The sequence below is a fragment of the Mchenga conophoros genome, linkage group LG14 (assembly GCF_057382185.1).
Source record: "Mchenga conophoros isolate Kocher_MC1m ecotype Shallow Benthic linkage group LG14, M_conophoros_male_GT1.1, whole genome shotgun sequence".
NCBI lineage: Eukaryota > Metazoa > Chordata > Actinopteri > Cichliformes > Cichlidae > Mchenga > Mchenga conophoros.
The window spans coordinates 25,828,463-25,844,372 of record NC_140539.1 but is presented as its reverse complement, the minus strand read 5'-3'; the positions used below and the strand labels follow the sequence as shown (position 1 = coordinate 25,844,372).

General features: G+C 39.1%; 1 protein-coding gene across 1 annotated transcript; it reads left to right on the top strand.

The window, feature by feature from the left end:
* Nucleotides 1-1,449: 1,449 nt before the first annotated feature.
* On the top strand, nt 1,450-14,575 carry LOC146559840 (putative G protein-coupled receptor 149). The gene is made up of 5 exons (XM_085243624.1): nt 1,450-2,777; nt 4,250-4,430; nt 4,589-5,091; nt 9,856-9,999; nt 10,791-14,575. The coding sequence occupies exons 1-5, from the start codon at nt 1,794-1,796 to the stop codon at nt 11,301-11,303; spliced, it is 2,325 nt and encodes a 774-aa protein (XP_085099750.1). The 5' UTR covers nt 1,450-1,793; the 3' UTR covers nt 11,304-14,575.
* Nucleotides 14,576-15,910: the final 1,335 nt, after the last annotated feature.

Here is a 15,910-nt window from a genome sequence, read left to right as displayed (position 1 = left end):
TAATAGGACGTACTGTGTTGTTCTGCCCTGTAATCGACACTAACATGAGGATTTTAATAACTTACTCAAAACTGTATACACCTACTGTTAAATATTCTGTTGTGGTAAATAATTTTCAGCCGTGTATTTCTTCTGTTCAACCTCCGCATCGAACTGACTTGAATTAAAATGTACTTTAGGTCTTTGTTCCATCAACAGATAATGAAAGTGTGTTCGTTTTTCTAACAGATCATGTGACCCTGCATTTACTCTGTTCCTCATCGATGCACTTTTGCACAGTGTTTCTGAATTTATTTTACAGAGCTGCACACTTACCTTGCGCTCACATGAACAAACCACTGCATGCAGTACACACACAGAGATAGATACACATGAAGTAGGTCACCTTGATGTGTGAGGCTGTGCTCAGCTGGTATATTTGTGTGGGTTTGTGTGTATTTGTGTTTTAGTGTTTATGTACCCTTGTGGATTGTGTTTTTGTCCTTTTACATTCCCCTCTGTGTCCTCCTGCCCCCCGAGAGAGTTGAGTCATTAGAATAGCTGGAAGTCACTTAGCCCAGACTATAATTTAATTACAGGACCTGAAGTCAGATGCACTTACACTCAGGAGCATCCACAGATAATGATATCATACAGTGAGTAAGAACATGAGGAGTGTAAATAAATGAGCCTGAGCTGACATCATGCATCTCTGTGCATATTTGCACAAAGGGCATAAGACCAAAAAGCTATCAACAATGATAACAAAGCACAACACAGGAGGTGTGATCTCTTTTTCTTGAAAAAACAAAAGTAAATGAACATTCATAATATTCTTTATCACAATATTCTCTGAAAGAAAATACATCATGTAGTAGCTCTCTGTAACACAGCTTCCTTTTACAGATAAGGGTAATTTATTTCTATAACCTTCAGAACCTTTGCCACACTTTTTTTCATCTTACTTTACGAGTACTTTTCAAATCTAAGGACATGGGATCATATACAAACAGCCATGTAAGCACTTACAGTAAACTGGCCTTACTCTGTTTCGAGAGAGCATCCACCCCACATGATTCCCTTATTATTTTAGCCCTGGCATTTAGTTTCCTGACTCCATTAAGCAAAAAAAAAAAAAAAAACGGCGCGGGTGGGGGGTTTGAAAACAAAGCAATGAAAACCAATCTGCTGAAAATGGCTCGCACAGCCTGTGTAGATGGATTTCAAATGGAATTATTCAGTAAGTGATGGCTCCACCATTACACATAAACAAAAATCTGAATTGTCCAAAAATAAAAAAAATAAATACATGAATAAGACCCTCTACTTTTTATCATTTGCATTAAATTCTGTCAAAGGGCTTGTTCAGACAGGGGTGATTATTGGAATGACTCGTCAAATGAGTCGAGCCATGACACAAATAAAAATACACCCTGATGAATCGAACCGGTCCTACACGGATATAGAACCGGTTGTAGTAGTATGCTGCGTTTGGCTCAACCCTCCAGTGACTGCCGTGAAAGTAACCACTGATGACGACAGCGCGTAAATCAGCAGCTGGAAACGAGAGGCACTCTGGCTGCGCCGTTTGAACGGTGGACACAGGTGCCTCCCGACACAACCTCACCAGCTCCACATCCAAGAGACTGGAAAGCGTCTGCACACGTTCTCAGTTGGATGGTGATTTTTTTTTTTAAAAAGAAAAAAAAGCATGAGCCGAATGCTGTGCTGTTCTCGCGTCGTTCCAGCCTGGTGAACTTTACAAGCTAATGAGTCAAATTTGAACACTTAAAAGTGCCAAAAGAGGCAGAACAATGAATTCACTGGAGATGTCTACGACGTATCAGAGCTCCCCAGCGCCTAACCAAAGCTACCTTCCAACTGCCACCTACGACACGCCAGACCCCTCCGGGATGGAGAGGCAAATCCGCCTGCTGCTTTTCGGTTTGTGCGTAACCATCGCCGCTGTAACGTTAGTTGGAGGTGTGTATTCGCTGCTGTCTGTCCTCCGGATGAGGAAAAAAACCTCCCTGTGTGTCATTGTGGCTTCCATGTCGGTGGACGACCTGCTCAGTTTGGTCCCACTCGCTTTATTCATGCTCCTTCAGTGGGAAGCAAATGGAGGTGAAGGGTCGGGCAGCCTGTGCACTTTATCTGGACTTCTGTACGTGTTCCAAGGTGTTTCGAGCAATATGAAGGCTTGCCTTATAGCAGCCTACACTTTTTATGTCACCAAGAGATTCGGAGTGCTTCAGTCTGTGCGCCGGCCACTGAGAGTAATGTGGGCTATTGCCGGTGTGTGGGCGGTCAGCCTGGCCGTCAGTGTCCTACCTTTATGCGGATGGGGAAGCTTTACGCCGGCCTCTCTCGGGTGTTTCCCAGAGAGCGACAGTTTTTACATTTTGCTGCTCTTCTCTTTATATTTTCTGTGTTTTTGCGGCTTGTTATTTTTCTTTATCCCCCTCACTTACCAGCTGCTGTGCTCCAGGGAGCCCCAAAGGACTTTATTGTACCCCAGCTATCTAGAAATGGCAAGAGGACTGAGCGGGACCACTCCTCTCTGTGATCTGCAGTCCTTTTCCCGGGACAGCCTGAATAAAAGTTTCGGGGCGTACAACGAACTGAGTCCAAGTCCGTGCGGGACAGAGATCAGGGAGAAAGAGGACAGCAGTTTGTCCCCAGTGTCTGCCAGTGATCAAAGGACAGCTACTGTCGGGGATTCGCCTGTGGTGTTTGCACAAAAGCGCTTCTCCATGATCCTGGCGGTTGTCAGAGTTGTTTTATGGATGCCAATGATGGTAAGAAGCCTCATAAAAGCAAATGTCCCAGTAAATGGTGCCAAAAACAACACCATAATAACTTTTTAGCAAATGGCCTGCCAACCCATTGCTCTACTTGGCTTGGAGCCTTTTAGTGGTATTACCTTGAAATGAAATCATTTATTATTCATTTAGTTGGAATGCTATTCAGCGCTCTGTGTGTAGAAAATCTATGAAACTCCAACCGAAATCTAACACGAAACCGCCTCATAATTATAGAACAACCTCTGGACAACAAAATAAAACCTCAATATCTTACTTTAAAGTAAAATCACTTTAACCCAAGGTCTCTGTTTGGCTTTATATAGCTACACAGATTGTTTTGGTGATTTATTGCCGTAATCGGTGAGGTGAGCAGACCAATGGAAATTATCGTAAAGAGTTATATTGTATGTTTCTGGCCAAGGGTGACGTCAGCAGCCACCATCCGAGCAAATCCACGAAAGTGCTTAACAGCCAATTAGAGACTACCAGGGTCTCTGTGTGGCACGCGGTTGAACAGTATCCCCTAATCAGATCACTGTTCTTGGTGGCGCATATGCTGTAAGCTGTAAGGGTTAATAATGTGGAGGGGAAATAAAGTGGAGTCGTTTAATAGAAGTGTTTTCTTCTCTTTTTACTTTCTCTGTCACTAAAAATGAATGAAATTCCTTATCTTGTTAAAGACTCCATCAGAAATCCTTCACAGTGAGGAGGACACATTGTGAATGATGTCAGAGATTGTGGAATTTATTAATATTAATAAATTATTTCAATTTAACTTCATGGTTTGCTGCCTGTCTTGTAAAACCTTGATATTTTTTAAAATACGTTTTTTTTAATGCATTTTTTGTATTTCACAAAATAATCTCCCTAAAAGGCTTTGAGAACAATTGTTTGCAAGTTTTATGTAAAGCCTTTAGGGCACTATTCACTGGGTTTGCTTTGTGAAATACATCCATGCTTTGCAACACCAAGTTCCTCTGTTACAAGAGTTGTTCTTGTTCAAAAAAAAAGAAAAAAGAAAGCAAAAGAATAAAGTGTAGGTGATAAATGCTGTGCAGCAGTGATGGACAAAGAGAATTGGCATTCCAAACTTGCAACCCTCTTAAATGAATAAAAACAAATGATGATTAATACGAAAATGTCAAGATATCACCGGTCAGAAATACAGTAATTTCTGTTTTGTTTCTGTGGATTAGAATATTTTCATTGGTGTTGGTTTTGTTTTATTGTAGCTGTATTATTTGTAGCCATCTTTAAAATTGAGAATACTCAGGTGCAATGCTAAAGTGCCGCTGGCCCACTGGAATACGGAACATAGGAAAATTAAAATCAAGAAAGCCCAGTATGTGTGAAAGGTCTATGCAATTTATTTTCATTCATGTGTCTCCCTCCCACAACTTCCTCATGCATATTAAGTCAGAGACTCCTCAATGACTTAATTTCTCTCCTTTTTTCCCCCCTCACAGACTTTGGTACTAGTGCGCCACGCAATCAGTGCACGCAGCTCCTCCCTGGAGACTTTGAGCTTCTTTCTCACTCTGCTGGCGCCTGCGGTCACTCCGTTATTCATGCTTTCTGAGCGCTGGATCCACATGCCATGTGGCTGCTTCATTAACTGCAAACGGGAACCAACACCAGAACCCTCAGGTAGATGATGGCACAGCACAAATTAATTAACTGTGCACAACCAAATGTCTTTTTGCACAGTAAAAGCCAAAACAACTGTTCCCGTGTGGTACAGGGGGAAACAGTGATGATTTTGCAGGGTGAAGAAAATAAAATTTTCTCACTTTTCTTTCTCACAGTGATGAAAAGAAGATTTAAGTTCAACCTTTCCTTCCAACAAGGCTACGGAGTGTATAAGTTGTCACATGCCACCATGTCACATAACAGTCCTCCCATTGAGAAGCCTGCTTATCACAGCCTTTTTAACTGTGACTTCCCTAATGCCCGTCATGATGCGCTTCAAAGTGGTGCGCTCTCTAGGCTGGGGCCCAATTTTGATTTCAGCACCACGTGCCCAGTGGACAGCTCCTCTCATGCAGATCTTCTATTGGAAGCAGTGGCTGGTGGCGGGGAGGCACTGGCTGATTGTGCTCCACTTCCCCATGAGAACCATGGGAATGATGAGAAATTCTGCTGTGTCCCTTCATTGGCTTCTCATCACCGGGAACAGGATCATAGTCTCACTGACACGTCATCAGTGTTTGAGGGGCCTGAGAGGAGGCTTTCACATGAGGAGTGTCGGAAAATCGAGCTGACAGACTGGGAGTGGTGCAGGAGTAAATCCGAGAGAACGCCCAGACAGGTACACCAGCATTCAGTGTAACCAGTTTATTTGTTGGCTCTTGAACCATTAAATGAATCATTTGTGTCTGTCACTTTGTGGTTTATGGCTGGCATTAGGCAGTTTTTCCACACACTGCAACTCTATTGCTTTCATAAATTAATCAAAGAAACCTAGGCTTTACCATGCAACGTGCAGTAACATAGTGTAGTGGTGATCATTTAAGAGTAATTAGTGTTTCGCGACCGTAAAACAGACACATTTTATAATCTCCCTTTGTGCATTTACATTTTGTTTGAAAGGAAATTAAAAATTTTTATTGTGGTCCACTTGTATAGAGACACAGGATGATAGACGATGGAATAGGGTGCAATATTTACACAGACAGTTTTTAAGGAAGTGTTTGATGAGAAAGGCTTACATACTGTTGGTTTGGATTTTTTTTTTCCACATCTAAAAATATGCCTCTTTATAATCAGGCTGACAGCCTTGGAACTGTGCGTGAGATTTAGATAAAATGCTTAAAATCCTCTCTTCTCTCCTCTCCTCTCCTCTCCTCACATATTCTTATCTGTTCTGAGCTTTTATCACTTATAGAGCAATTGATCAAGTTACCGCACACCATTTTAGTAGCCAATGCCAGCCTGTCTTTCAAAACCAAATATACATCCACAAACTTAAAATTTATTATGTCTAGTGAATTTCTTTCACTAGAAATAAGTTGAAGTTGGAGGAATGTGCAGCTTTAAAATGCTTACAGTTTAAAGATCAGCATCAGTGAGATTCGTTGGATGTTAGCTCCTTCATATGTGTTTATGAATAAGTTGTGCAGGTTAAATATTTGAGTGAAAGTTGAATTTAAAAAACAAACAAACAAAAAAACAAACTTATTTCCAATTCATTCTGTAGTTCAAGTTTAATCAAACACACACATTGATTCAGTATATACTGTACAGTGGTGTTTCTATACCGGGACTCAAAGTTATCATTTATTCAGGTACTCAATATTTTACTCTATCCACTAGCAAAGTCAAAGACCACTAAAGCTTGAGACAGTTTGCTAGAGACCACTATCCACTAATCCATTTTAATCCATTTCTTTCTTTGTTGTTGACATCCTGTGTTCTTATAATACCAGAAGCTTAATTCTCTTTGTGTTTCGCTAGAGCCAACTGAATTGTTAAACAAGGACAAAGCAGTAAAGGCCTAATGATTAATGTATCCTGGCATTGGAGATAAACGACACAGATGAGAGAGCAGCCTCTCTTGTGAAACAGAGCAGCCACAAGCATTAACGTTGAAACCAAACTGTGACTATTAGAACAATAACACTATTAGATTTGATATAGGCTCATTCAGTAGACTGTGGATGTAAACAGACATGGAAACATACAGGCATGTACACACATGAACGCACGCTGTAGCTGTCTCTCCTTCTTTTTCTTTCTCTGCTCTACTTATAAGTTTGAAATGTTTCACTCTGAAAATCACCAGAGGGTGGAAAATCCATGGAGCATGCATCTACAGCTTGGTTTTGGCACTCACTTTGCATCATGTATAAGTCTAAGATGCTCACTGCTGGCGTGTGTGTTTGTGTGTGTATGTGTGTGTGCGTTTCCCTGCCCTACTTCTCAGTATACCAGTCTATATATATGTCTCTCTAGGCCTTAATCATTGATTGGGGTCTTTAAATGTGGAATCACGATTACAGTGCAGTTTACAAACAAAGATAAAAACACTGCCAAACAACAAAGAAAAATGAAGCCTTTTTTTCTGTATCCACCAACCATTATGTTCCTCAAACACATTTACAAAAGACATAAAGAAACACACACACAACGTGTTATTACTGTATAAATACAGAAAGCCAAACAACAGATGAAAGACAAGCCAAAATACTTTGTGATTTATAGTTCTTCCAAGCTGTGTTTTGTTCCGTGTTAGCAGACTAGATGTCATTACCCATCGTCTTTTCTCCTTACTGTCAGCCCATCTGGCCTTCGGGAGCCAGGGAAAGAGGTGGAATTAGAGCTTAAACACATCTTTACCCTCTCTGTGACATATCTGTTAGCAAGCACAGAGTCAGGGTCCACTTACAAGCCCTTTTCCCCAAGAGGAAATGGAGAACTAATGTGCATTAAGGTATGGAGGACTGAAACCAATTTACTCTAAAGAAAAAGATTGTCCAATGCAATGAAATATAGAGACTTAAAAAAATACTGACTTTGAATAAGTATGAAGTTGATACAATTTAAATAATAGATTACTGTACGTGTGTATGCTGACACTTCAATTAATGACACTTCAATTAATTAAAGGTGTGAAATAAGCAAATGAGTCATGCTGACAACCTGATGCTTTGCTGTCCTAATGTGTTTATCCTTATTTAGTGTATTTGAATACCAAGATTTTAATACCAACTAACCTTAAACACAAAGAACTACACAAGCGTATTAATTACTATTAATTAGTAATTGAGAATAACTTAATTACTGTTTACTTACTTGTTATTTAACTGTTCAGTTCATTACATTACACAAAATATCTTATTTAAACAATATATAACCTATTAACAGCAAGCCTTGGTATTCATCTAAAAAGGGAATGAAATATAGTGACACATCAAAAAATATCTCAGTATTAGTTAACTTCAGTACAGTATTTGTGCTCTTCAGTTGTCACCTGCTGTAAATTAAAAAGGAAAAAAAACGAACTGGATCTAACTTGTTACAGTAAAAGTTATTTACTGTTCCTTAGAAACAAATATTAGCTTTATGCCAATTTTTGGATCACAACATGTGCCTGGACATGTTAGCATCCATGTGCAGTGCTTAACAAATTTATTAGCTTTATTAGCCTAAAAAACAAGAAAACAGAAGCATCTTTCAGAAGCTTGTTTTTATACAAAACAATAACTGACTTCATTGGACGTAATTCATGTTCATTCAATTCATTTTTAAGAAAGTTAGGAATTAAGCAAGTACAACATTCCACCCCTAATATTTTTTTCTGTTTAGGAGTGCAAGTAAGTAACTTTAGTTTTTCATACTAAATAAAGTAATATTAATGTGTTTTACTATAATTTTCTCCCTTGGTGCATTTAAATAATATCTATATTTTGATTCAGTTTTATGCGCACTCACTACGCAAGTGATTGCACCATAACTCTGTTAGCAAATTTTAAAAAAAGTTATCATCACTGCAAAGGTCAGCACCACATTTAATGGTGATCCAGTAGTTTTGTTGCCATTTCCTTAATCACTGGGGTCAACATCAATTTGGCATAAAAAATCAGAACAGACTTACTGTCAGCAAATAAGGAAACAGTTCAAAGGATGTTAGAATACACTGACTGGGCGCTATACAAGTACAGGCCTTATTAGTATTCATTTTAAAATATCATCACATCTGCATTGGCAGAATTTGAAATTAGCTCCCTTAGTCCCTTAGCCCCCCTTTCCATTGCACCCTACACCCACTAGAAAAGCATGGTAATATGCACGGAAATATCTGACAACATTCACACGCAGGTGTAAGCCTTCTGTGTAGTCCCACCACTTCTTATTTTTTATGCAGACTTTTTTTTAACCTTATATAACTCATTCGATCTGCAAATAGCTTCAGCTGAACAAAGTCCTCTAGCACAAGTTAGATTTTCGTTGGACAGACCAAAAGAGGTGCAAAATGGTTATTGTGGATTTTTTTTTAAAGGCATTTTAAAAATAAAAGAAAAAATTAACTTGGAAAAGGAAAAGCCAGGTGATCCTTTGGGGAGCATGTTAAAATAGTATTTTATATGTAAGATGAAGAAAGGCATGTGAAAATATCCAGAAAGAAATCCATCCGTGTGCTTCCCACATGATGTGTTCTGAACATTATTTGATCTACGTGACAATGTGTTTTCAGCTCAGCTTTGCAGTCTTTGTCTCTCCCTCTATGTCTCTCTCCATTCACAATGAGGCAAACATAATGACAGGGAACCAGGCAGATTTGGGGGAGATTGCCAAGAGACTGGCATCTGCTTTGTTTCTGTTGTGCATCATAGTCACAATAAGATTATTATATTTAACTAAATAATTTAGAAGCTTAATTAGACCTGCCACAGGTCTCCCTACTTCTGTGCCACATGATGCTTCTATTTCCCTCTGCCATTAGTATGCACAGTCTCAAACATGTTTTCACAGAGGCTCACTTTGATCTACTCTCTGGCATCATAATCTCTACAAAAGCAGTGTAAATGTGTGACTGAAAAACATGAAATATGATTGAAAAAATGAAAATTAAACTAAAAATGTAGACTCATAATTAAAAGCAAGCTGATAAGCCGTTGGAGAAAATCTGCCTGATACTGTGCACTGAAACTTTGCTATTCGAATCTAATAACGGCCAAAAAAATATGTCAGTCATTATTTGTGTTTGTGTGTTTTTTCACTGAAAGGTCTGTTGGCCTCTACATGCATGAAGTCTTGACATCTCATTTTAACAGCCAAGTGCTGTTGTTAGGGCTCTACATGCAAGCCTCATTAATTCTTGGATAGAAATGACTGGTCAGCACATTCATCTTACTGCACTTGACATCAGGCACATAATGTAACTTCAGTTACTTTAAACAACAGGAATGAGATGGAAAATGAGTTGTAGTCACAGTGAAGTATTAGTTGCTTTGGATTTATTGTCAAGAATGAGCGGCCAAGGCGGAATTTAATAGCAGTTTGATTTTCAAATAAAGACGATGTGCTAAATTCTGACTGAATTTTTGTTCTTTTCTGTGTTTTTCCTGTGCAGCGATCATCAGGTGGTCTATCAATTCCCCTGTGCGCCTTTCAGGGAACTGTATCTTTACAAGCACCTACAGGGAAGACGCTGTCTCTCTCCACCTACGAGGTCAGCAGTGATGGTCGAAAGATCTCCCCGAACAATGCCAAAAAGGTAATGTCATCTCAGCACTCTCTTTGTTTAAACTCACGTTGGAAGACAGAATTTATTTCCTCCGTAGTATGGCATTGTGGGAAATGCTCTTTGCATTCGTACTGAGAATAAATACAAATATGAATCGCTTGCTTACTCCTTTGTTATGCTGTGATCATCGATCACTATAATTTACTTAAATGTGTTTGTTTGTGTTTAAATTAAAAGAAAGGGGTAAATTATGATTTAGTTCGCTTTAAAAATGTTGTTAGGTACATTTTTAAGCTTTGAAATCATTTTCCAGTCTGTAAGTAAATCTAGTCTGAAATTAAGCTAAGAGCTGCCTGGCTCTGGCATCATATTTAAGATTTATGCAAGGTAAATATTGTTTGTGAGATCAATTTTACTCTCTTATATAGCCATCAAGAGCGGCATAGTTTTAGCCATTTCTCTCACCATCAAAAGCATTCTAGATTATTTATCCTGTCATGTGCTCCTGATTGCAACACAACTCACTTCTAGAATTAGCCCTATAAGACCTTGAATCAGTGAAATGTGGAAAAGGAAATTCCTAGTTATCAATAAATATAAAATATGTCCATATGCGTTATGTAACAAATAAAAAGAAACCATTTATTTTCATAAAATGACTAGCTTAAAAAAGTAGATTTAAAATTTCTTCAGGGAGTTCCACTGGGAAAAGATTAATGGAATAGAGTTTTAGAAATCAATTATAACATTGTGAGATATTTTTGTACGACATCAAGTACACTGTGGTCCAAAACAAAACATGAAATCTCTCTTCCCCTCAGGTGGAAGTTTATCGTTCGAAGTCAGTTGGCCATGAGCCCAGTGCAGACGAAACAGCATCCAGAGGCCAGGGTGGAGATGTGAACGCCAGCTGTGTAGGAATGGGGATGGAGATTGGAATGGAGATGGGAATTGGAGCTGGGGTTGGGGACACTAATGTCAAGATCCATCTTGAAGTTTTGGAAATTTGTGACAATGAAGAGGCAATGGACAGCGTCTCTATCATATCTAACATCAGTCAGTCCTCCACCCATGCCCGCTCGCCATCACTTCGTTACTCCCGAAGGGAGAACCGCTTTGTCTCCTGTGACCTGGGTGAGACTGCTTCTTACTCCCTGCTCATCCCCAGCAGTGGCACCACAGAAGCAGAGACCATAAATATCACTATACCTGACACTGTGGAGGCTCATCGGCAGAACAGCCGACGCCAGACACAGGAGAGCTCGGGGTATCATGAGGAGATACAGCTGCTCAATGAGGCCTATAGAAAGCAAGCTGGGGAGAGGGAAGAGTGACATACATACAGAATAATAATAGGGTGGCTCTCTGGTGGAGGTTGAAAAAGCACCTCAGACAGTAAAGGCTGTGAGACAAATTTCCTAATCATTCCACATTTACTTCTTTCTGATCACCGCTCTAACAGAGTTGACAGGTGACCCAAATAGAGGCTTAGCTGAAGACTGTAATAGTCTGTTTGCCTACTCTTGTACTTCCTCTTTAGCTAATATCAGGAGAGCACATTTACTGCCTATATGTAGAGTACACAGAGATATATTAGACTGTAAAATGATATATATTGTAAATCGAGTGGAATACAGACCTATGTCAAATAGACAGTAGAAGAGAATCAGTATTTTAGTAGTGTATCTGTATTCTTGCTTTCACCATATGCCAGTTTGTTATCACAGAAGAAGCAGGTAGAAGAAAAAATCACAGATGTAAAGGAGGAAAAAAGGACCAAGGTGTGATCACGTGTCTGACATGAAACAGCTCCAGTAGACTACGTCACTGGTGACTCAGCTGTGAGGCGAGGGGTCACCTGACCCATGTGTCTGACTCATCTGAGCATGTGTTGTGCATTTTAGTATCTGTGCCCATAGAGATGAGGGTATATGTTTGAGAGCATTGATCTGTGATGTCAGTTAACAAAAATCTTCACATGCTTACCGTGAAAAAAAATTTGTGTTTATTCTGCATATATTTCTTCAAATTGTGTTTCATTTTCACCCAGCTGCAATGTCTAAAATGTCTATCTGCTATCTAATTTGGGGCTGGGAGGGTAGGGTGGATCCACCATCACTGTTTAGGATGTAAAACAAGAAGAAGTGAAGCAAACATTTTTTTTTTGTTACTTCTTCAGAACAGTTTTCTGCCTTGCACATGTTTAGTGCAATTTAAATGAGTGACTGTGCATATTTCACCACAGCAGGCAGCATATGAATGTACATTCCAAAACCACTTCGGGGGATCATCTGTCTGACCGCTCGGTTTGCTTCCCATCCAATCGGTGAGCCACAGGGACCTCTTACTTTCTATCTAATACTGTACATGCATATATTCAGGACTGGAGTAAAATTTTCATAGATGGGACTGTGTAAATCAGTATTGTTTGACAGGGGTTAAGAATGTCTTTCTGAATCATATAAATCTTCATTCTCTCAGATGACATCATTCTTTATATGCACATATACATGTACTTGTGTGTAGAAAAAACAGTGAAACTGGTATTGAAGACTAATTTTAAAGTATATATGTATTTATGTTTGTTTTATGGTGATGTCTTCTATATGTTAACTGTTTGGTTTTTTGAACTTCAACACAGCCTTGGCACAGCAAGGACTTCATTTGCAAGCTTTTGAATTGTTCTTTAGGGAGTCCCAGCCATCAGCCTCAATGTCTCCCATCCTCCTGAAGACCGTTTTCATTAAAGATTCATACAAGAAAATTGCCTCCAACAGTAGTGCGATGCATTCCTAGTTCAAGCACTCCTAGGCAAAATGAGAGTAAATACTGTGCAGGCATGTGAATTGTGATGAATGCAACACTGTATTTAATATCAACCATGTCAACTGTTAATGGTGCCAAAGGTTTTTAGCTGAGCAGTGCGCCATCTTTCCAGCTTAACAGCGTGGATGTGATTCCATTATGTGCTTGTTCTCATTGTTAAACTACAGCTCAGCTTCTGGTCCAGAATTTTCATAAATTCAGCAAGTAATTGTTATTTGTCTTGTTATTAAGAATTCTGAGTTGCACATCAGCTGCACCAGTATTTGCATGTTTATTCATTCATGTCAACCATCTGGAGCTATTTGGTAACACACCGTTTGGATTCAAATGGAATTATTTACCACAAATTAAAAGGCAAGTAAAGTGCAATAGTTAGCTACTTTGGAGAGTGACCTATATAATATGTAACATCATTGGTTGCTGTGGCCCTAGGGTTTGGAATGTGACTAATCCACAACAGCTGTATGATGTCTTTATTCTGCTCAGTGTTCAAGATGACAGAAAAACAGCATCAAAAACATATTTCTTTTATAAGCTATTTCATAGGGAAAATTCTGAAATTGCTTAATTATATATTATCCGTGTACAGCTAACAGTTATTTTGAAACCAAATGACAAGAAAGTAGGAGAAAATTTAAAAGAGGCTGCATGAGGCTGCAAAAGCATAACGTAAAAAAACAAAACAAAACTGCAATATCAGAAACCTTGACCAGAAGCTATTCCTGATGTTTTCATCAGTTCTCTCTGATTCAAGGACTTTCACCTCCCACTCACAACCTCACTGTTTATGCTGAAACAATAAGGTGCAGGTAAGCCTGCATCAAAATGCAGCATCAGTGGCACTGTGTGAGACCTCTAGTACAATATGTGCACCTCTAAAGAGCACAGCACAATTTCTGAAAATGTAAAAATCCAGAAGGAGATAAAACCACTATATTAAAACCTGAGGCTTTTTATTGGAGGTTTTTGAAATTCATCTGGTCAGGGATTGCTTGTATGGATTACAGCTAGCCCCTAGGGTAACAAACATGGTGTATATATGAGCTGTACACCTGCTACAGTGCTGAAAGGTTCAGGGAATGGAGGCTTGGAGCATATGAAACAGTGCTTTCTTCTTTCATGTCATTTGCTTTCCACAATCCCTCTACTACTCAAAAGGCTTTACTCCCAGTATGTTTTTTAATACCTTCCCCAAGTTTAGCAGTATTTTTTCCTGTATCATTTTCTCTCTGACATCCCTTCATTTTGAATCCCCCATCTGTTCTCTTTAGAGTACCCAGCTGAGATACTGATAGTACTCACAGAGTTCAAAATAATGACAAAGATAAAAGAATTGGCAGCTGAAGCAAAAACATGAGTCACTCCCAACTTAAAGTTTACCCGATCACTGTGGAATTGTTTTCTTTTTTAATGTCCAAAGACACAACTGAATATATTTCTGTCAAAGCTGAACAGGGAACCTTTGTACAAGCAGGTCCAGTTAGTACTTGATGAAAATGAGATTCTCAAATACAAACTGAAAATAAGATTTTACACAAATTAGTCTTTCACACCAAACTGCTAATAAATCGTTTCATCGTCACAAATCACTATTCTCTGATCTGGGACACTGTCTTCTTTCAAATGCATCTCCTTAATAACAAAATAGCTGATTGTGGAAGTACTGTGTAAGTATTCATTTCACTGATTATAAAAGGAAATCGTGTCTTTGATGGTTCTGATGATCACAGTGGGCGTGAAAAGAAAAAATTAATTTAAAAGTGGCAAAGCATGATATTTCCTGACAGGAACAGAAAGATTAAGGGTGGGATCTACCCTGTCACCTCCCATGAACATCCTGCACAAATCTTTCACACCACTCTTTCTACTCTCTCATCTGTGAAATGTGCTTCATGGCACAGATAGGGTGTCTATTGCTTTTAATTTGCAGGGCAAAGACACAGAGTAGAGAGAGGTAAACAATAAGGAAAAAGCACAGATTTTCCCCATATGGCATTGCTGCTAATTTGAAATAAGAGAATGCAGAGTATAATCCAATTAGATTTGGAGCATTCAGAAACAGAATCAGTGAACGGTGACGTATGGAAATGTGAAAACACTGTTTGTAACCGCTACAAAAGTCAGATAAAGCCAAAGCAATCAGTGACTGAGGAGATACTTAATAAGAATGTATCACTACTACTACTAATTGTTAATGTTTTAGTTTTCACTTTAAATCTGACAAAAAATTATATTAAAAAACAGTGCTGAAGTGTAGCAGAGAGACCCTTTAAGGTGACAGTCAGCAGTCATGGTGAATCTTTTTCATTTGGCGGCAACCTTTAAGGCCCAGATAGCAGGTCATTCCCTAATGTTCCTTAAACTGCAGTGTACCAGTGTGAACCTGGTACAGCAATTACTTTGACAAGACAGACTGTTTTTGTCTGTGCACAGAGACCCCAGAAGATATTTAGCAATCTAAATAGTCAACAAAAGGTTATTTCAGGGCCGGAACCCTCCTATTAAACTGGTGTTTAATGCATAAACAGATTTAGCAAGACTCTAAACAAATATTTTCTACTTTGGATAATAGATAAAAGTAAGAGGGCATGAGCATCCTCTGTCAAATGACAGAAAAGTACGTGGACAAGTTCAGACTATCGAACTTTGCAACTTGCTCATCGTTAATGAGAAGGTTAATGTGCCAGGGCACTGAGTGAATTAAATTTATTTGCACTTGAACTAATTAAATAAACATCAAAATGAAAAAATGACATGTAAAGAAAACTCATGAAAACTTATGGAAGCATAATTTGTTTCCAGAAAGGCCACTGAGATCATCCGGGGGGGGGGGGGAATCAATCTTCTATCTTATACAGATGGATATATTATAAAGGATTCTTCAGATTTACCTCCAGATACACAATATAACCATCCCTCCCAAACAGTGGTCACAAATCAGTCCAAATGTGTGGTAGTGGGCACATCTGCTATATTGAGATAATCCATCCCACCTCACAGGTGTGCCACATCAGGATGCTGATCTGACATCATGAGTAGTGCACAGGTGTACCTCAGACTGCCCACAACAAAAGGCCACCCTGGAATGTGCAGTTTTGTCTCACAGCAAAATGCC

What these genes read in the sequence shown, in the direction of transcription:
- LOC146559840 (XM_085243624.1), top strand. Translation starts at nt 1,794, where the DNA reads ATGAATTCACTGGAGATGTCTACGACGTATCAGAGCTCCCCAGCGCCT. An exon ending in TTTTATGGATGCCAATGATG is followed by an intron (nt 2,778 to 4,249) that starts GTAAGAAGCCTC and finishes CCCCCCTCACAG; the next exon opens with ACTTTGGTACTAGTGCGCCA. An exon ending in CCCCGAACAATGCCAAAAAG is followed by an intron (nt 10,000 to 10,790) that starts GTAATGTCATCT and finishes TCTTCCCCTCAG; the next exon opens with GTGGAAGTTTATCGTTCGAA.